The 21,917-nt window shown below is 44.1% G+C and overlaps 1 protein-coding gene and 1 pseudogene across 17 annotated transcripts in view; both read left to right on the top strand.

Moving 5' to 3' along the window:
• The first annotated feature begins 3,921 nt into the window (after nucleotides 1-3,921).
• LOC100390107 (small ribosomal subunit protein uS17 pseudogene) lies at nucleotides 3,922-4,435 on the top strand (annotated as a pseudogene).
• Nucleotides 4,436-9,033: 4,598 nt separating this feature from the next.
• The window catches only part of NOS1AP (nitric oxide synthase 1 adaptor protein), a 298,625-nt gene continuing 285,741 nt past the window's right edge, over nucleotides 9,034-21,917 (top strand). For all 17 annotated transcript variants that reach the window (XM_078356150.1, XM_078356154.1, XM_078356151.1 and 14 more), the window contains exon 1: nucleotides 9,034-9,597. Coding sequence is in view for 7 of the 17 variants with exons in the window: in XM_035279293.3 (XP_035135184.2) it covers nucleotides 9,493-9,597 (105 nt within the window). In the remaining 10 variants the exon portion in view is untranslated. The remainder of the gene's footprint in view (nucleotides 9,598-21,917) is intronic.

The following is a 21,917-nucleotide window of genomic DNA, read 5'->3' on the forward strand; positions in this document are numbered from 1 at the left end:
CCTACCTCTGCCTCCTAAAGTGTTGGGATTACAGGTGTGATCCACCTCACCCTGGCTTATTTTAACCATTTTTAAGTTAACAATTCAGTGACATTAAATGCATTCCCCACTATCTCCATAACTGTTATCATCTCAAACAGAAACTCTATGCCCATTAAACAATAGCTATACATTAACCCCTTCTCCTGGCTTCTGGTAACCTCTATTCTGTTTTCTGTTTCTATGAATTTCCTTGTTATAGGTACTCCATATAAGTGGAATCATAATTGTCCTTTTGTGACTGGCTTATTTAACTTGGCCTAATGTCCTCAAGTTTTTCCATGTTGTAGTATATGTCAGAATTTCCTTTCTTTTTGAGGCTGAATAATGTGCCATTACACATATACACTACATTTTGTTTAACCCATTCATCTATTGACGAACATTTGAGTTGTTTCTGCTTTTGAGGAACTTAGATGACTAATGCTGCTATGAACATGGGTGTACAAATGTCTGCTGAGAAACAAGCTTTTTATGATAGTCTTCTCATCAGTAAACTTTTATCCACGGTAACTTCCCACTAACCAGAACATGTGACTAACTAGAAATACTCCACTTTACCTCCAGGCTTGGTAAGAACATTTCCTGGAATATATGGTAGATGTACAATAGATGGTGATGGAGAATTATGCCTCCATCTCACACATGGACATGGGGCCACAGGCAGGCAGATGACTGGACTACAGTAGCCTAGCATATTAGCACGGGCAGTCAGATTTGCACTTAGAGATCCCACCCCACCCCCACTCTCGCTCTGACCCCCATCACTGTTCTAGCTGTTAGACTGGGCTGCTTTTCCAAAAAGGTATGAGCATGGGGAACATTTGTTCTGAATTAAACTTGGCTGCAGTTAAAGTGTTATCATTTATGTGAAGCTCAGATTACAGAGGCTGCCTTTGGCCAGTGAATGGCACAGCACGGCTGCTCAGAGAGGTGGAAAATTCTGAGGCCCCTCCAGCACTGTTTCAAGAAAAACGCTCCAAGTGGTGTGGAGAGGGGCCAGCTGGTGATGTCAAGAGATTTATAAAAGCGATTACAAGACCTTTAAAGGGAGTGAGGCAGTTGTTAATGATGGAAAACTGCTAACGCTGGATCTGGATGGGGCCTGAACACTTAATTTGCTAGTTGTCCTGAAATGCCTGTAATTTTTAGAAAACATATTGTGCCATTCCCTTTATGTGGAGTTCAAAAGACAATATCAGAGTATGGTGAGAACCTGTTATGCTAATCAAAGTCTGGGGTAACTGAAACTGAGCTCTCGGAACATATAAAACTCAAAGTGGGAGATCTTGGACCTGGCAGGAAAAATTAAGGTCCAAACACACCTGGTTGCACTATGCTTCTGTATTCTTCTTTTCTTTTCTTTTATCTCTTCTCTTCTTTCTTGCTTTTTAAAAGGACACTACTGGAGGGTCCAGAGTAAGCATTATTTTTTTAAAGCAACTACAAAACTACCTAAAAGTTTTGCACCTCCAAAGAGATCTGAAAATAACATTAATCTATACTGCATTTATAAGGTTTTCCATAGTCTTTTTACAACTCTCATGTCATCTCAAGAATGTGGGATTTATAAAGAGGAAGCAAGATCAGTTACACCGACACAGGATAGATTTAGTTGAGCAGACAAGCCCCAACTTTCTAAATGTAACAGCTGGGCTTACTCTGTGTTTTAAACAAATAATTAATGTAAATAATCCTAGATTTAGGAATACAGATACAACTTTGGAAAGGTAAAAGTGAGGGCCTTAAACCCAATTTTTAGTAGAGGAGCTAAATGAAAGAAAATTCTCCATCAAGATTTCTTTGCCATTATGAAGCACTAAAACCAATGAACAAACAGAAAACCAAACGAAGGACCATATATAAATAATACTAACATTGTCGCTCAATGAGTAATGGAAGCAAGAATTAAAAAGTATCTGGAAGTGAGCAATGTGAAGGTACCTTGGGACCCATAATACTGAAGTATAATTGGCCGCTTTGTTTTCAGCATCCTTCATTTGTGGGTACAAGAGACCAGCTTGAGGATTATCTGGTCAACTCTTTATATAACCTTATAATATGGAAAATCCAATCATCCCCTTCAGATGTTTCTCAATTTTAGCTTAAATAAAAAATTATTCATTTTTTGGTGGTGGTGGGGAGGTAATCTTTCTGCATTAGCACCCCGGGTCACATCCCAGTTCAAAAATATCCCATGGAGTACAGTCATCTCAGCCAGCTGTTGAAGGCCTCTCTGGCTGTCTCCCGACGCTGTTCCCAGTCTTATCACTAACGGCTCTCCAATTGGAACTCTCCATCCTGAGAGCTTATCTCCTTACTGTTCCCTGAGGACATTTTGCAGATTAATGTCTCTGTAGACCCTGACTCTATGTCTGCCCTCCTCCTCTTATGTTTTTTAAAATCAAAATCCTTTCCCTTTCTAAAGCCCAATGTAAGCCTGACCTTCTTCCCTGAGGCCTTTCCTGACCATGCCACCCTACTGATTTGTGTTCATCCTTTCCTGCTACGCCACTTGGAGATGGGTGCCTCATTTTTAGGTGTAGATCATATATTACCTTCTGCACTTAAAAGTGTCCATCTCGCCGGGCGCGGTGGCTCAAGCCTGTAATCCCAGCACTTTGGGAGGCCGAGGCGAGCGGATCACGAGGTCAAGAGATGGAGACCATCCAGGTCGACATGGTGAAACCCCGTCTCTACTAAAAATACAAAAAATTAGCTGGTCATGGTGGCGCGTGCCTGTAATCCCAGCTACTCAGGAGGCTGAGGCAGGAGAATTGCCTGAACCCAAGAGGCGGAGGTTGCGGTGAGCCGAGATCGCGCCATTGCACTCCAGCCTGGGTAACAAGAGCGAAACTCCATCTCAAAAAAAAAAAAAAAAAAAAGTGTCCATCTCATGAAGAGTGTATACCTTTCTTACGTTCCTCGCTATGACTGGGAAACTATTACAGCAGGAATGCTTGTTAAATATGATTTTATTGCCTTTGACCAAAAGGCTTTTTGACCCAGAGTCGACAAATTAATAAGTACTTTTTGCTTGAAATACTGTGGGACTAAGAAATCCAGCTATTACCTTTAACTTGAAAGAGAATACTGAATTCGAAGAGCAGGAAATGGTTACCCCATCCAGTAGAGATTACTGAACAAATCTACATGAGAAGGGGAACTCAAACCTTGCCAGGAACCTAAACTTCTTTCTTCAACTCAAGATTCTTCAGCCCTCCCTCTTTTCCCTGGATCTCCTAATTCCCCACAAGTGTTCCAAGAGGACCTTTGATACTGCTTGCTTCCTGCTGTTCTGCTCCAGGGATGTGAGGAAGTGCTATAGGAGGAAGTAGCTCTGGCTACTGCTTCCCACTCACCTTGCGTCTTTCCTCTCGTGTTTTCTGCATCAGCTAGCTGTTGAGGAAAGTTTGGAACCCAATGGGCATTCCCACCTGGAAGCTGATTTGAAAGAGTATCAATTTATAAGAACATAATATGCATTCTTTTGTAGAAAGAGAGATTTACCTTTGAAACAAAAATAAATTAATCAAATGGCTTAGCTGTTGGTATGGGGGTAGTAATGGATAAAATTAGCTTCAATAAGGGGAAAAAAATACGTAAACCAGCATCACAATATGCACTACGGTTCTGAATAATCTTTTGGATGGGGCAAACATCCCAAATTATTACTTTATTGTTTAGGTAGTAAAAGATCATACTAAACCAAACTTGTGTTAGAAACGTGACAGAGGGTGCTATTTTTTCCTAAAGATAAATCATTTAATGTCTTTATTGCCACTTTAAAAAATGGGCTAATGATTTCCAACTCTGTAAGTCTCAGAGAAACACTGTTAGGGAAAGATGGCAAAACATGCCTTTTTTCAGGAGACCAGGAAGATGGAGGCCGTTCAGACTGAGCGTGCCTACCAAAAGCAGCAGACCGTCTTTCAAAACAAGAAGAGGGTCCTGCTGAGAAAAACTGGCAAGGAGAAGCTCCCGCGGTACTGCAAGAACATCGGTCCAGGCTTCAGGACACCCGAAGAGGCTATTGAGGGCACCTAAATTGACAAGAAATGCCCCTTCACTGGTAATGTCTCCATTCGAGGGCAGATCCTCTGGCGTGGTGACCAAGATGAAGATGCAGGGGACCACTGTCATCACTGAGACTGCCTCCACTACATCCACAAGTACAACCACTTCGAGCGCCACAAGAACATGTCCATACACCTGCTCCCCTGCTTCAGGGATGTCCAGATCAGTGACACTGTCACAATGGGTGAGTGGAGGCCCCTGAGCAAGATGGCAGGCTTCAACGTGTTCAAGGTTACCAAGGCCTTGGGCACCAAGAAACAGTTCCAGAAGTTCTGAGGCTGGACATCTGCCCACCCTACTCACATGCTTCCCACAATGAAGTAAAGTTATTTTCTCATTCCAAAAAAAATTAAAAAAAAGGTAAAACATGAAAAAATAATGTGAAATCATTATGTGTTGTTAATGTTTAAGATTTTGTGAGTTCTATCATCTGCATATCTGGATAGTATTGAGCAAGCTGGCATACTCTTCATTCTTTGTTGGCTCTACTCATGCAAGGACTCCTACTTATGTTTTATGACCTACACGAATTACTTCCCTCTCTCAGCCTCAGATTCCTCTGCTGTGAAATGTGAATAACCTGTCTCATATGGTTAAGTGAGGCAATGCACATGCAATACTTAGCATGTCGGAGCTGGTACTTATGATCAAAAGCAAATTAAGGCTGGGTGCGGTGGCTCATGCCTGTAATCCCAGCACTTTGAGAGGCCAGGGTGGGTGGATCACCTGAGGTCAGGAGTTTAAGACCAGCTTGACCAACATTGTGAAACCCTGTCTCTACTAAAAATAAAAAAATTAGCTAAGTGTGGTGGCAGGTGCCTGTAATACCAGTGACTTGGGAAGCTGAGGCAGAATCACTTGAATCCCTTGAATCTGGGAGGTGGAGGTTGCAGTGAGCTGTGACTGCACCATTGCACTCCAGCCTGGCAACAAGAGTGAAACGCTGTCTTAAAAAAAAAACAAAAACAAATTAATTTTCTCATTTCCAAATATGCGCTAAAAGTAAAGTTTGCTATCAAATCATTTATAACCCATTACTAAGTGATAGAAAGATTACTGAGTTAGGAGCTCTAGTTCATAGTGTAATTTGATAGGTAAATTACTTACCCTCTGTGGGCTTCTAGTTCTTTGTCTTTAAAATGAAGGAGCGGGATTAAATGATCTCTGAAGTAACTTCCGGTTCTAAAGTTCTGTGATGCAGGAATTTTTTGCAATTAATTTTTAAACAAAATTAACATAAGTAGTACTATATGATTGACAATTTATATTTTAATTAAATATACTTCAGATTAAAGTTTTTATCACGCAATGTTTAAAATACAGAAGTGTATGGAAAGTGATAAAAGTAACTGTCATTTACGATAAGAAATAAAACTTGAGGCCAGGTGAGGTAGCTCATGCCTGTAATCCCAGCTCTTTGGGAGGCCGAGGTGGGCGGATCATTTGAGGTCAGGAGTTCAAGACCAGCCTGGCCAACACAGTGAAATCCTGACTCTACTAAAAATCCAAAAAAAAAAAAAGAGAGAGAAAAGAACAGAAAAAAAATAGCTGGGATTGGTGGCCTATGCCAGTAATCCCTACTACACGTGGTGCTGAGGCAGGAGAATTGCTTGAACTGGGAAGACTCAGGTTGCAGGGAGTGGAGATAATGCCACTGCACTCCAGCCTGGCAACAAGAGTGAAACTCTGTCTCAAAAAAATAAAATAAAACTTGATTTCTTTTTTAAAATGCGTTTGGAAATACTGTGGGTGAAATTCAGTTACATTTAAAGGTGTAAAAACAAGATTGAAATCACTGCTTAAAAAAAAGGAAATTACTTTGGATGCCCATTGTTTCTGGAAAAAGGGTGTTTTCACGCCTATGTGGCACTGACATTATATTAGGTGGAGGCCAAGGTAGAGAACGAGACTCTTGTTTTTGGAACATTTCTTTTTTTTTTTTTTTGAGACGGAGTTTCGCTGTTGTTACCCAGACTGGAGTGCAATGGCACGATCTCGGCTCACCGCAACCTCTGCCTTCTGGGTTCAAGCAATTCTCCTGCCTCAGCCTCCTGAGAAGCTGGGACTACAGGCACGCACCACCATGCCCAGCTAATTTTTGTATTTTTAGTAGAGACGGGGTTTCACCTTGTTGACCAGGGTGGTCTTGATCTCTTGACCTCATGATCCACCTGCCTTGGCCTCCTAAAGTGCTGGGATTATAGGCGTGAGCCACTGCACCCAGCCAGAACATTTCATATAACTGAAATGGAATGAATATTACCTTAGCAATCATATGTGCCTAAATAAAACATGGGTTCTGAATTTGACATGCATCTCATTTGTGATATGAAGCTTTTCTTATCAATCCAGGCATACCAGAACCACCTCTTGACATAGAATTGACCTGCATTCAAATTCTGGTTCCATTCCTTTCTACATGTGTGACCTTGGGCAAGTTATTTAAACCCTTCTGTGCCTCAGTTTCTGTGTAAAACAGGGCTAACCGTAGAGTTGTGTGTATATTAAATAACACCTGTAAGACTCTAAGAACAAAGCCTGACACATAATGAAAGGGAATAATCATTATCTATTATTATTCGGTTGCATTAACAATTATTGGCTGTCTACTCTGTAGTAGTCTCTGTACTAGACCCTGAAATACCTTTGGGATTTTAGCCTTTTTGTTTGTGTTTTATCTACAAACAATGTGTTACAGACTTAGATATGAAATTCTGGTAAAATTCGGCAGTCCAGTTAGACCCAAATTAATCTAGAAAAAGGCCGTTTGGAGTCAGAGGACATTTTAAATTCAGGAAAGAATATGAGATGTAAATGAAGTAGTTACTTAAGGTCTTGCCTTTAAGTTATTGAGTTACTGTGCCAGGTTTTAGAGAGTACATTTACGATGCATATTAAAACCACTTTGACATTCAAAGAGTCAAACGTGCCTGATTAGACTTTCATGTCCGGTATTTATAAAAAGGTTAGTGGTGCCTTTCTTCAGTGCAACTTATTTTTGGTTCTTACTAATATTTATGAATATAATGAAATCTATACAGCATAATGCATGTGATTAATTTGTCCCTATCATCAGTTTGCTTTTATTTAAGGAGATATACTGGAAGTTGCTACATCTTGACCAGTAATTTCACCAGTTAGGGAATACGCACTATCAAGTTAAGGACAATTGTACTTTAGCACTTTGGGACAAAATGAGAAATGCAATCATGGCAATAATGTATTCTCTTGTATAAATCTGTCATGGAAATGGTATAGGAAGGCATGTCTTTTACGAGCAGTTTCACTGTTATGCTTTACGGTGATTCCAAGACTGGCCTATACAACAACCAATCAATAATCAATAATGTTTGGTCTTTGAGTTGTCTTGGGTGGATGTCTACACAGGGCACTAAAAGTATGTTTTTTTTTTCTTTGAGACGGAGTCTTGGTCCGTCACCCAGGCTGGAGTGCAGTGGTGCAATCTTAGCTTACTGCAATCTCTGCCTCCCCGATTCTCCTGCTTCAGCCTCCTGAGTAGCTGGGATTACAGGAGCACCACCATGCCCGGCTAATTTTTGTATTTTTAGTAGAGACAGTTTCACCTTGTTGGTCAGGCTGGTCTCAAACTCCTGACCTCATGATCTGCCCACCTCAACCTCCCAAAGTGCTGGGATTACAGGAGTAAGCCACTGTGCCCAGCTAAAAGTAGGTTTAAGGTGATGAATTCAACAGAGATTCCGATCATCTGGTCCAAGGGATCTCAGATTTGACTCGCTTTGGCACTGGCTTGGCTGGTTACTTTTAGAATTAGTTATGTATATTACAGCTATCATGCAACTCCACCTATGGTGTTTTGACAGATAGTGAATATCTGGCCATGAACTCCTATAGCTCATTTGCACATCTTGTACTGTTAAGAAACTGAACACATAGGATACAACACTTTCTTTTTTTTTTTTGTATTTTTAGTGGAGACGGGGTTTCACTATGGTGGCCAGGCTGGTCTTGAACTCCTGACCTCGAGATCCACCGCCCTGGCCTCCCAAAGTGCTGGGATTACAGGCGTGAGCCACCGTGCCCGGCCAGGATACAACCCTTTCATTACCCGATATCTGCCAAGAAGGAGATAATTAGACAACTTTTCTCAAAAACTCTTTATGTAAAGGAGAAAAGTGACTAGGCCCCTTCTTAAAATAGGCAAATTGAACTCCAGCATTTACTAAGATGGGAACCATAATATACTAGCTGGAAATAATTTGGAAGCTCATTTTGTCCATATCCAGTTGTAGACAGTCCAGAATATAAAATTGTTCTGGATTCTCTTGTCCTTAGTACTCCTTTCTGCCTTCCCCATTTCTACAAGGCCGATGGCTTTTAAATGTTAAAACCTTCCCTAAAAGCATCCCTAAGCCCTATTACCAAGTCACATAGGAACAAAAAGGGCGTGAGATAGTCCTTTATCTGGGTGCAGTCTTGCCTTTCGAGAAAGGGGACTCTGAGAATTAATGAGGGCCCAGATTTGGGATATCTGGGACAAGACTTGGCCTTCCTGGTAAAACACAAGAACAAAACAATAAACACGGCCCCTCCCCGCTCTTCAAAAACAAAAACAAAAACAAAAACTCCAAGGCCATGCCGCCTCGGTCATCAGTAGCTCCGGCTGAGTGTGACCGTTAAAAGAAGGAAAATCGGCTGAGCTAGGGCACCAAAGATCCCGACCGTCTGTGGCCGAGGCGAAGTTGCCGGCGCGCGCGGCCGGGGGCGCGGGCAGGGCGGGGCCCGGCGCTCCCGGGGACTTTCACCTGCTCTGCTGGCAGCGCGGGGGCGGACCCGGCGGTGGGCGGGGCCTCAGGGCCTGGCGGGAGGAGCCGGCCTGGGCCCGCCCTGCAGGAGGAGCCGCTCGCTGGCGGCTGATCCAGCGTCTCCGTGACAGGCACCCAGCTCCGCCGCCACAGCCACAGCCACAGCCACCGCCACCGCCGCCGTCGCCTTTTCTTCCTTGTCCCGGGCCGTCGGTTCCACTGCTCTGGGCCGGAGCCGCGCCCAGTCCCGCTTCGGGCCTTGCGCCTACTGCTCCCGTCCCACCGCTGGGGCGCCGCACCGCCAGCTCCCGCCGCCACCTCCTCCCCCGCTGCCCTCCTCGCCGGCAGGAATTGCGCGACCACAGCGCCGCTCGCGTCGCCCGCATCCGCGCAGCCCGCTGCCGCTCGGCCCTCGGCACCGCTCCGGGTCGGGCCGCCTCGCCGCCGCGCGGCCAGGGCGTACCCCGTCCCGCGCCCCCAGGCCCCGCCACGCGTCGCCGCGCCCAGCTCCCGTCTCCCCTCCCTGGGGTCTCGTCAGCCCCCTTCTGCAGCCGCCGCCGCCTCCGGAGGAGCGGGTCCGCCGCGGGTCACCATGCCCAGCAAAACCAAATACAACCTTGTGGACGATGGGCACGACCTGCGGATCCCTTTGCACAACGAGGACGCCTTCCAGCACGGCATCTGCTTTGAGGCCAAGGTGAGGGGGCCCCGGGGAGGGTGCTACCGGGGAGGGGGGCATGTCTGAGTGGATGGGATGCACAGCCGTCCTGGATCCATAGCTGGTGGGTTAGGCCGATTTGGGGGCCTTTTTCTTAGGGAGGGTGACTCTCCCTTCTGAGTCTGTAATTCCGCGGGCTCCTGCCCAGAACTACTCAAGAGAAACTGCAAAGTTTGAGCAGTATTGCCTCACCTCCCCCTTCCCACCTGCAGACTCCCCCATCCTTACCCGCCTAGGACTGGATTGAGTTACTTCCCGGATCCCTCCTCCAGCGGAGGAGAAGCCGGCGAGTGAGCGCAGCCTGGGCACCGGGTCCTTTGGAATCGGTTCAAGGAAGCTGTAGTGTTATTTACCTGCTGGGCTCCCATGGGAGAGGTGCTTTCAGGAAGGTCTTTTAAAAGAGGAATACCCGCTTGTTAATTGAAGACAAGAATACAGATTAAAAAAAAAAAATATATATATATATATATATATATATATATATATACACACACATACATACACACATACTCCAGGTAACCGGGTCTAGGTGTCAGAGTCACTTCCTAAATGCCTAATTTGCCAGACTCCTCTCTGCATGTGCCAGTCACTGAAGGCAGTGGTGAAAGCTATCCTGTTTGCTAGGTTTGTGGCTTAATGTTAAGTTTCAGCATCTAGTAGGGGACTGTTACTGAATAATATAGCAGGGATGACTGGAATTTTCAGCTGAGGTCGGAGCCTCGGGTCCGCCGTTGGGGGAGGGGTGGAGCAGAAGCCTCGGTCCTGGTTCATCAGGTGTGAGGAAGGCTGACCCCCCTGCGATACACTTCCCTGAGTGGGGGGTTCTGGCCTCTGAAATTGCAGTGGCGGTTCCCACTGCCCATCACCAGGAAAGAGTGCTTTTTCTGTGGAAAAGTGCTTCTGCTCTTCCTTCAAGACACTTGATCTCTTCTGTGATGTAAAAGACTCAGGGACATTCGGCACCTACAGCGTGCCTGTCGGTGAAGAAGTATTGCCCCTCTAAGTAGGCCGGGGCTTGCCGGTTTTGAAAACATTGTACTTTGGATGTGGAGACAATTTGACTCTTTGTTCCCTTTTTCTCTTTCATGATGGTGTATGTGCAGGCTGTTAGCATCTCAAGAAAGGATTATTCCATCAGGTGTCTCCTTCTTTCAATTCACACATTTTTTGGGTGTCTGACATGTGCCCAGTGTGGTCAGTTTATTTAGATTTTTTTTTCTCATGTAGATGGGTGAGTTGGTGATACTCACCTTTTTCTTTTCCCCCTAAATAACCTTACCCCAGCCATATTTGCTAGAGCTAGGAGAACTGCTCGCCCCCCCAACCTCCGAAACATGAAACCCTGCCGTGGAATGCAGAGCTGAATTGCTGGATATGGCTGGGACAGAGTGGGGCTGCAGCCAAGATCTTATCTCACTTTTCACATCTCTCAGAATAGATCTGGTCGGTGGGTCTAAGATGGTATGCTTGGGTTAATTTTTGTCCAGGCCTGTTGATTGGGTGAGCAGGAGTTTTTATTTTAAAGTATGAGTTTTCATCAGGGTTATGATTTAATTTTCCTGGACATACATAAACTTGGAAATTGGCTTGTGTTTTGTTTGGCTCACCGGTACCTGTTTTACAAGTATGAGGGTAAGAAGGGAGATCAGATTTAAAGTGTTTTTAAGGCTGAGAATGGTGGCTCTTGCCTGTAATTCTAGCACTTTGGGAGGCCAAGGTGGGAGGATCGCCTGAGCCCAGGAGTTAGAGGCTGCAGTAAGCTATGATTGCACCACTGCACTCCAGCATGGGAGAGAGAGACCCTGTCTCAGAAAAATAAATAAATAAATGCATTTTAAGCCTTTTTATTTTCTCACAGTTCAGTCCTCTGTGTTTGGTCTCAAAAACCTAGTGTGCATGAGGTGAGGGGGTTAACAAGTTTGAGTCTTGCCACACCCCAATTCTAATTTGACACATCTTGGGGGACCCCAGGACTCTGTACCTTTAACGAGCATTCTAGGTGATATGATGCAGGTGATTGTGGCCAGACTTTGAGAAGTACTGGGCTTGAGGGTTGCCTCCAACTTGCTGGATCTTACTCTCCCTTTCCCAAATGTGCAGTTGATTTTCTAAGCAAATGTCTGGGGGCTGTGTGATGTAGTTCCTATAGCAACTTCCCCACATTCACAGGCAGTGGTGGTCAGTGAGAGGAGGGGGAGCCGCAGTTGGTCCTAGCTGTTTTCCCAATGCAAATCAGATATAGGGGACCAATGATCCTGTTTTGGGAGTGATGAGGCAGAGAAGAAAGGACAAGAGCATACGATAAGGTAAGGGGCATGGTGGAGCTTCTTTGGGCAAAGGCTGACTTTGAGGACTAGGTCCTAAATCCCAGCTCTTTGTAACTGATGCTGCACACTGGCACATTCAAACACCATGTTTGTCAAGACTCGAGCAGAGGTGGAAGCACAAGCGTTTTTGTCCCACATGTACCTGGTAAGAGCCTTCTCTGGCTGTTTTCCACATCCCTGTAGAGCAGTGTCTGTGCAACTACACAATCACTGGGATTTCAGGGTTAAATCCATATCACAGTCTTCCCTTGTTTTGGAAAAGTGCAGGCTGGAAAATGCAAATGTATTATTGTTGCCTTGTCAGGTACCCTTGGTAAATGAGTGCAGCTCTTTCTCTCCCAAGGGCTGGCAGTTTTTCAGAATCAACATTGGATTGAGTGTTCCTTTGGATGTACGCCACTCATTTTCAGGGTTCTGCAGAGATTGAAAGGTATTGGGTTAGGATTGAAGGGCATCTGGGTGGCAGAGGTTCTGTGCACTTAAAAAACCTTGTGTTTAGTTATCAAGTGGAATCTTAGATTTTTTCACCTGCAAGACCTCATTTAATTCTCACTACTTCCCTAGGAGATGGGTCTCCTTATGCCTATTTTATAAATGAGGATGTAGGCTCAGGGAGGTTGTTGCCTTAGTGTTCACATCTATGACAAAGCCAAGATTTAAGCTTGGGGCTTTGACTCCAGACTCCCAAATCCAGTGCCTTTTCATTCAATAATTTTAATGGAATATTCACTCTATGTTGGCCCCTGATTTGATTCACAGCTCTCTAGTGGAGTGTTCTCAGATTGCTGGCCTTTAGGACTTTGGTATAGGAAATTACTCAAACATTTATGTATTTATTTATTTTTGAGGAGTTTTGCTCTTGTTGCCCGGGCTGGAGTACAAGGGCATGATCTTGGCTCGCTGCAACCTCTGCCTCCTGGGTTCAAGCGATTCTCCTGCCTTGGCCTCCCAAGTAGCTGGCATGCACCACCACACCCAGCTAATTTTGTATTTTTAGTAGAGATGGGGTTTCTCTGTGTTGGTCAGGCTGGTCTTGAACTCCTGACCTCAGGTGATCCACCCACCTTGGCCTCCCAAAGGCTGGGATTATAGGAGTGAGCCACCATGCCTGGGTCAAACTTTTAATGCTTGGCCATTTCCAGATTTTCCTTTGGGCTGAGAGCTGCTTGCCAGGGAAACCTACTGTCTGTGTTCAGAGTGGGCACCTAGTTCACTGACTGGTGCTGGCAGGTGGGTAAATCTCACATGCCCTGAGAGCCTGTGGCTCCTTAGAACTTGCCTCCTGATCTCCCAGTATGCCTTCCTGGTGGCCAGTGCCATCAACTGACTGTCTATTCTCTCTTGGTGAGAAAGCGACTTTTGATGCTAATGGTACAAAGGATAATAAGAGTATTAATAATAGCTATGTCTTATATCTGTAGGTGATTTTTGATTCGCATGGGACTTTTACATACAAAGACATTTCCTCTTATAGAAACAGTATAACAGTGTTATCTCAAATTTTCAGACTAAAAAATGGGGATCAGAGAGATTAATTTGTCCAGAGTTACAAATGGATGTGTCAGCGAATGATACTTATTGAGCACTTATTATGTGCCATGTATTGTTCTAGCCACTGCCTCATTTAATCCTCACACTCCAGGGCTTTTGACTCCAGGTCCATGGTTCTTTCACCTCCTCCAAGGCTCACTCGATCCTGAAGAATTAATAGTTGCTCCCTTTGTAGTCCAAACACTTACTGCCTAGATTGTTCCCTAATACCTGCATGTATGATACAGACAGTCAGAACTGGAAAGCACCATGGCTCATTTAGTACACTGCCCCCACCCCCCACCCCATTGTACAGATGAGGAAATTGAAATTCAGAGGGGAAGTCATTGACCCAAGGTCGCATAGTCAGATAATAACGGAAACAGGACTTATCCCTGGTTCCCTGGCTCCAAACTGGCTTCAGTTATCCATCACTTCAAAATAAACTACTTCAAGACTCAGTAGCTTGAAACAACAACTGTTTAATTTGTTTTTGTTTTTTGAGACAGAGTCTTGCTCTGTTGCCAGGCGCCAGGCTGGAGTGCAGTGGCACAATCTTGGCTCACTGCAACCTCCACCTCCCGGGTTCAAGCAATTCTCCTGCCTCAGCCTCCCAAGTAGCTGGGACTACAGGCGCATGCCACCACACCCAGCTAATTTTTGTATTTTTAGTAGAGATGGGGTTTCACCATGTTGGCCAGGGTGGTCTCGATCTCTTGACCTGGTGATCCGCCCACCTCAGCCTCCCAAAGTGCTGGGATTACAGGCTTGAGCCACCGCGCCTGGCTAATTTGTTTATGAATTATGGCTCAGGAATTCAGGCCGGGCTTGGCTGGACTGTTCTTCCATTGCATATGATGTTGATCGATCATTCACTTTGCTGCATTCATCTAAAGCTGGGCTGGAAGGTGCAAGAAGGCTTCACTCATATGGCTGTGCCTTGGTGGTCCTTCACATGACTATTTTCTCCACTGGCTGGCTTGGATTTCCTCACAGCATGGTGGCCCTTTTGTTTGGCGGCTTGCTTTCAGTAGGGGGTGTTCCAAGCAGGAAAGCAGAAGCTCTTAAGGTTGGGCCTTTCTGAGTTACCATAGGGCCACTTCTGTCACATCCTGTTAGTCAAATCAGGCTACTGGGGAAGAGAAATAGGCCCCACTTCTTGATGGAATGTCAAGTTTACATTGCAAGATTGCACGTGGGATGAGAGATATTGCTGAAGCTGTTCACCACACAAAATTCTGTTTTTTTTTCTCTGTGTATATCTTTGGTAATATGGAATGTTCTTTGAGAACCTTGTCTCATGCTTCTGTGTATCTTCCCCCTCCCAAGCCTCAGCAAAAGGTACACACATAGTTGCAATAAAAAATTGTCAAGTGGAAGAAATGACCAATTGTGGAAAGTCTGAAAGCAGTAAATATCATTGCTGAGTGATTTTGTGGTTTGGGATCATTTGGTTAGATTGAAGCTGGATTCTCTAGCTATATTTCCTTCCTTGCTACCTGGCCTCATTGGTTGATGGTTCCCCTGATGTGGATTTTAGAGATTCCAGTAATCTCAGCAGGATGCCTGTGGATGTCTTTTGCACATACTGTCATGAGGGCTTCCAGATGAATGACATTTGCTTACCATAAATGGGGTATCCCTGACTCATCTGAGTCTGCATGGCATGGTATAGAGCTCTCAAAGCCCATTCCATTATACACTGGGTGTTTATGTCCCCTTTCTCCCTTCTCTCCACATAGATTAAGGGTCCTGTCTTCTAGGGTTCTGGAATAGTAGCAATTTGGGGAAAGGGACTGATGTATTTTCTGATGTCATCATTAAGGAGGAGATGTATTTCACTTTCTTAGGCTTTTTCAGATGTTTTAAAAAACACTGTTATCTTCTGCCCAGACCCCCTTGTTTTGGGGTGTGTGTGGAGCAGTGAGTTCCACAGATACAGTACCGCTCTGAAATGACACCTGTTTTATTTGTCTTTACATTGCTCTCAGGTGTCCCAGAGTGTTCCTCCCCACCTGGTATCTTGGGATTTGATGGACAAATCTATTTCCACTTTAGCCATACATTTCATGATTTTATGGCTTTCATTTGTAGCTCCTTTGCCCACAATGTCCCAGTCCTTTTTAATGGCCAAAATCATGCAGCCACATTTACTGATAACCTTTGCCAGTTATCTGTAGCCAGGACCCTAATCAGATTTCACTCACTGTTTACTATTGCTTACTATAATGCTGCTACTCCCAAGACTCAAACTTTCAGAATACTTTCATTGGCTATAATCACTTGCCTTCCCCTTACACCTTTGTTGCCTTGAGGATGCTCTTAGCTCCCCAGTGACCTTTCTGCTGCCCTTGTCCTGCTGTCTGCCCTCCCCAGCAGCTTGGAGACCATGCCCATGATCCTTTACTTCCTTCTTGCCTTTCTGCCCTACCCTGCAAACTTGATCTTTGCTACTTTCCTTCTTTCTTTCTGTTTTTGGAAAATGAACTTTTATCTTCCTTCCTTTCTTAATAGCTATATTGAGATGTAGTTCACATACCATACAATTCACTAATTTAAAATGTACAATATAGTGATTTTTTGGGGCCAGGCGCGGTGGCTCACGCCTGTAATCCCAGCACTTTGGGAAGCCTATGTGGGTAGATCTCGAGGTCAAGAGATCAAGACCATCCTGGTCAACAAGGTGAAACCCTGTCTCTACTAAAAATACAAAAAATTAGCTGGGCATGGTGGCGCACACCTGTAGTCCCAGCTACTCAGGATGCTGAGGCAGGAGAATTGCTTGAACCCAGGATGCGGAGGTTGTGGTGAGCCGAAATTGTGCCATTGCATTCCAGTCTGGGTAACAAGAGCGAAACTCCGTCTCAAAAAAAAAAAAAAAGTGATTTTTAAGATATCACAGATCTGTACTACCAGCACTACAGTCAATTTTAGAACATTTTCATCACTTTAAAAAGAAACACTAGGCTTCGGTGGCTCACACCTATAATCCCAACACATTGGGAGGCCAAGGTGGGTGGATCACTTGAGGTCAGGAGTTCAGACTAGTGTGGCTATCATGGTGAAAGCCTGTCTCTATGAAAAATACAAAATTAGCTGGGTGTGGTGGTACACACCTGTAATCCCTACTCCCTGCATCTGCCCAGCCCTGAGCAGCCACTAATCTACTTGCTGTCTCTAGATTTGCCTATTCTGGACATTTCATACTAATGGAATTGTATAATTGTGGTCTTTTGTGCCTGACTTATTTCCCTTAGAATCATGTTTCAAGGTTCATCTGTAATTTATCAGTACTTAATTCCTTTTTATGGCTGAATAATGTATCCTTTCTGGATATACCACATTTGGTTTGTTCATTTATCATTTGAGGTACATTTAGGTTGTTTCCATTTTTTTGCCTTTTAAAAATAATGCTATAAACCTTAATGTAAAAGCTTTTTTGCAGGCATGTTTTTATTTATTTATTTTTAAAAATTTATCTTGGGTAAGATAAATAAAAGTAAAATGGCTGGGTCCCGTGGTAACCATGTTTCACCATTTGTGGGACTTCCAATGTGGCTGCATCGTTTTACCTTTTCCACCAGCAGTGTGTTCATATCCTTACCAAGGCTTGTTGTCTGACGTTTTGATTCTAGCCATCCTCCTGGGTGTGGAGTGGTATTTTATCATGGTTTTGATTTGCATTTCCCTTTTGAATAACATAGAATATCTCCTCATTCCCTAACAAGCAGACTCAGAAAAAAAAAGAACATCTTTTTATGTGTTTTTTTGGCCATTTATATATGTACTTTGGAGAAATGTCTATTCTGATCCTTTGCCCGTTTAAAAGTTGGATTAGCTTTTTACTATTGAGTTGTAAGAGATCTTTATATATTCTGGATTCAAATCCCTTATATAGACTTGCAATATTTTTACCCATTCTGTGGGTGGTCTTTTCACTTTCTTGGTATTGTTCTTTGAAATACAAAGTTTTAAATGTTGATGAAGTTCACTTTTTTTCTTTTTCTCTCATTTTAAGATCCATCTGCCCTCCATGTCCTGTTAGTCTCCCCTTGTCCTCTTAATTATGCCCTTCACTCCCCACCCCCACCCTGGCACGTTTACATCTCCTGGGCACTGGATTACTTCTCCCTGCCTAAGAATATGCCATGGCCTTCCCTGTATGAAACGGCTCTTCCCTCCACCTCTTTCTTTAATTAACATGTTGTCTTTCTCTTCCTTTCACAGCTAAGCCTTGTGAGAGAGTACTCTACCCTCTGTAGTTTCTCAGCCTTCATTCAGTCCCTGGCCACCTCCTTCCGACTTCTGTCCTGGCTGCCATACAGAAATTGCTCTATTGCCCTGCTTCTCTGTCCTCATCCTTTTTGACTTTCCTTCCTGAGCAGCCTTCCTAGTCCTCAGTGGAATGCCTCACTGGGCTTTCCATGCCTGCTTGCAGGCAGCCAGCCCCTTGTCCCTGCCCCTGATTCTTATGTGGTTGTTCTACCTCCTTTCTTTGGCCTCTCCCCTAAGTGCTCCATTCCCTCTCCTTTGAATTCTGTCTACTCCTGTTTTTCTGTTATGCATGCTGCTGCCTCTCTACTCCAGTCCAGACTCCACATTTATTCGCAGCTTCCTGCTGGCCATCTGTACCTGAATGTGTTGCTGTCCCCATCACTTAACAAGCTGGAAATCAAATTTCTCTTCTGACTTCATTGTCTTTTGATGACCCCACCATCCTCTTGGGCACATGACACTTTGAAGCACTCCCTCTGTTCTTTGATTTAACAGTCAACTCAAATTTGCTGTTTACGGGGTACCTATGGTGTCCAGGCTCTTCTTTCCTGTACCCCACATCAAGTCAGGTGCTGAATTCTCTTGAATGTTCCCAGTGACATCCATCCACATGCCCTGGCTGGTCCATCACTGTTTTGGATGCTCCCTCCCCTGTTATCAGGGCCATCAGTAACCTCTGAAGGCCTCCAGTGCCCCACTTGTTCTCTGATCCCCCTCATCCCATAAACTTTTGCCCCATCAATTTTCCTGAAGTGGTTATCCTCCCACTCAAAAAACATGAAATGTTTCTGGGCCTACTATATTAGAACTAAAATTATTAGTATGATATTCAAGCCTTTCTGTTTTTGAACAATTCCCTTTAATTACCCTGGGCGTCAACCCAACTGCAGTACCCACCATTCCCTTAACCCTCACTGCAGTTTCCCACCCAGTTCACAAGTCACTCCATGAAGTGGATGTTACCAGTCCCACCTGCTTTGTATTTGCTTGCCCCTGTCCGATTTTCATCTCTACATTGTCATTGTCAGGGTCCATGTCAGTCTGCCTCCATGCCTTCCACAGGACTGAGTACAGTGCCTTGCATATAGAAAATGTATTTTACGTGAATGAGATGTTCCCTGTGAGATGGCCAGGGTCCTCCTGGGTCACCCAATGGTGAGAAGTGGCTTCATTGACTCCACACTCCTCCCAACCATTTCTCTTCCTTTAGTCCAGCGACTTCTGGTTCCCAGTGGCTTGAGGGACCTCCCTGGCGTGGCCTCTTTCTGATAACCCCAATATCACACAGTGCTAATTCTTTCCAATGAAAATGTCAAGTAAGCATTTTTTCCCCTGAATTAAATAAAATTCCAGTGATGGATGTTCGATGGAATTAGAATCTGAATGTAGAACATATGGCCAATTTCAGGAGTAGGTAATTGTCATTTATCAGTTGTCATTTATGTAAGAAACATTTTCAATTTGTTTTCTCATTAATGAATTGATATCTTTTTTTCTAATTAATGGTTTATTTTCTTTAATTTGCTACTTGGCAGTTTTTATGACATGAATTTGGTCGGTAGCATAGCATGGCATGGATTCGGGAGGAAAACTGTTTGGGCTCAAATCCTGGCTCTATCACTCACTTGCTACATGACCTTGTGTGAGTAATGGAACATCTTCCCTTTAGCATTCTCATTTGTAAATAGAGGATACAAATATTTCCTACTTCATAGGGTTAATGGGAGGATTGAGTGAGTAGTACCCATAAACGGCCTAGCACCGTGAGTGGCACAGAGTTGGCTGCTGTTTTTATTATTATTAAGTCCGACAGATTGCAATTTAAGTTTCATCTGTGCATGGTTTTAATCTGTAGAATATTCAGACACTGTTCTTTTGTAAGTCAGAGGCCTAGTTGTGTATTATCTTCATTATACATGCCAGCTTAAAAAATCTAACTGCAGCTACTCTGATTCCTGAAGTTGCAAATCAGACAGTATGACTACTTTGTGCTCTTAAAATAGCTGTCAGCCTCCTTGGGAAGGAATAAAAAGGGGTTAACTAGGTTCTGGTGCGTGCCACCATCACATTTGTTCCAGCCCTTTAATCCTTGTCAGGATTAAAAATCACAGAATCTTAAGTACGGTGTTGTCTGTCTTCACTTGTCTTTCTCTGAATTTCTTGGATAAATATTTCGTTAAGCAGAGGCAATCTAAGCAGAAAGAATCTTGCATCATGGGATTAATTAATACCTTGTGATGCTTACATTTCCCTTTACAATTTTTATGTTCAGCATCATGTTTCCTTTTAAGCACTGGAGGAGCTGGCTTTAAAAGTTATTTAAAATGGCACTTTCAGCAAGTTCAGTGCCCATAGAGTGCCGGTACACTTTAGAATTCCTACCCTGCCACCCGCTGTGTATAACCCTGTTGGTTTTCTCTAGTGAGACTTAAGTGTCTTACCTCTTTATGGTCCATCCATGAAAACTGAGGACAGCGGTTACTCCCATTTATTCTTGAAGCTAAGTGCTTTCCAGGGGGAAACTTGTTTAAATGAACAGGATTGAGTATTGAATGAGACCTGGGAATGTCTATCAAGGGGCCCTCCCTTGGGAGTAAGGGGGTGACCAAGAAGGGAGCACTCCTCCAACCCCACAGCACCTACCTTGTATTTAGAACATTCTGAATTCCCTCAGCATGTGAGTGTGTTGGGGAGAGAGGGAAAAGAGACAGGGAGAAGAACATGAGAAGTACCGTTTGCATGCTTGTAGAATTATCATACATCCCATGTTCTGTGCTGCTGTCCCCTGCTAGTTCTGTGGGTGCATTTCTTGTCTCCTTAATTAGGCTACAAGCTCCTCAAGGGTCAAGAGGACTCCCTACTTACTTGCCTCATGCTAGCCATATCATAGAAAGATAACATTATAATTACTGTCATTTAGAAAGCACTTACTGTGTTCCAGGCACTGTGCCAAGCTCTTTCTATGACACAATTAATTTAATTCTCCCAACAACCATTTGAGTTAAGGCATTATCATTATTTGTATCTTCTAGATGGAGAAGCCAAGGCATAGAGAGGCAGAGTAACTTGCTCATGGTCCACATCTAGTAGTAGATAGATCCTGGAGTCAAACCCAGGTAGCGTGGCTCAGGATGTCTCCACTATTAACTCTTGTGCTGTATGTCATTCAAAATATCAAGAGCTAATGTTTATCAAGCGCTCACTGTGTTCTGTGCATTGTTTTAAGCATTTTACCTGTGTTAACTAATTTAAGTGGCCCCATGAGGATAGGTGTTATTGTTCCAGTTTTGCAGAGGAGGATCTTTTAGGTTGGATTGAATAGGCAAATGGTCTGTTAAAGGTGATCTTAGTCTTTCCCATTGATATGTCTGGGACCTAGGTTTGCTGTTCTGTGCCAGTAGGCAACAGGTCACCTATAAAGACTTTTCTGGACCATGCTGATGTTGTCCACATACAGAGATGAGGCATCAGTGAGTAGGTGGAAATGCTGGAGAATGGGAAGGAGAGGAACTCTGGGAGGCCCTTCCTTCCTGGAGGGTGTTATTCTTGGCTGGGCTCTTGCCTGTGCATTTCCTATCCAGTGTGGCGTTTCACTCCTCTCAATGTCCACACCCTTTTCCTTGCCTTTCCCAGCTCTTTTTTTTTTTTTTTTTGAGATGGGATTTTACTCTGTTGCCCAGGCTGGTATGCAGTGGTGTAATCATGACTCACTGTGGCCTTTACCTCCTGGGACTTAGGTGATCCTCCCAGCTCAGCCTCCCAAGCAAGTAGCTGGGACTACAGGCTCATGCCACCATGCCTGGCTAATTTTCATATATATAGTAGAGATGGGTTTTTGCCATGTTGCACAGAGTCTGGAACTCCTGGGCTCAAGTGATTTGCCTGCCTCAGTCTCCCAAAGTGCTGGGATTACAGGTGTGAGCCACTGTGCCCAGCCCCAGTTCTGTTTTTTTCCTTTATTCCATTTTTTAAAAAACATTTTAAGCTCTGGGGCACATGTGCAGGTTTGTTACATAGGTAAACTTGCATCACAGGCGTTTGTTGTACAGATCATTTCGTCACTCAGGTATTAAACCTAGGACTCATTAGTTCTTTTTCCTGATCCTCTCCTCCCTCCTCCCAACCTCCACCCTCTGAAAGGCCCCAGTGTATGCTGTTCCCCTCTAT

This window comes from Callithrix jacchus, chromosome 18 (assembly GCF_049354715.1).
Source record: "Callithrix jacchus isolate 240 chromosome 18, calJac240_pri, whole genome shotgun sequence".
NCBI classification, from domain to species: domain Eukaryota; kingdom Metazoa; phylum Chordata; class Mammalia; order Primates; family Cebidae; genus Callithrix; species Callithrix jacchus.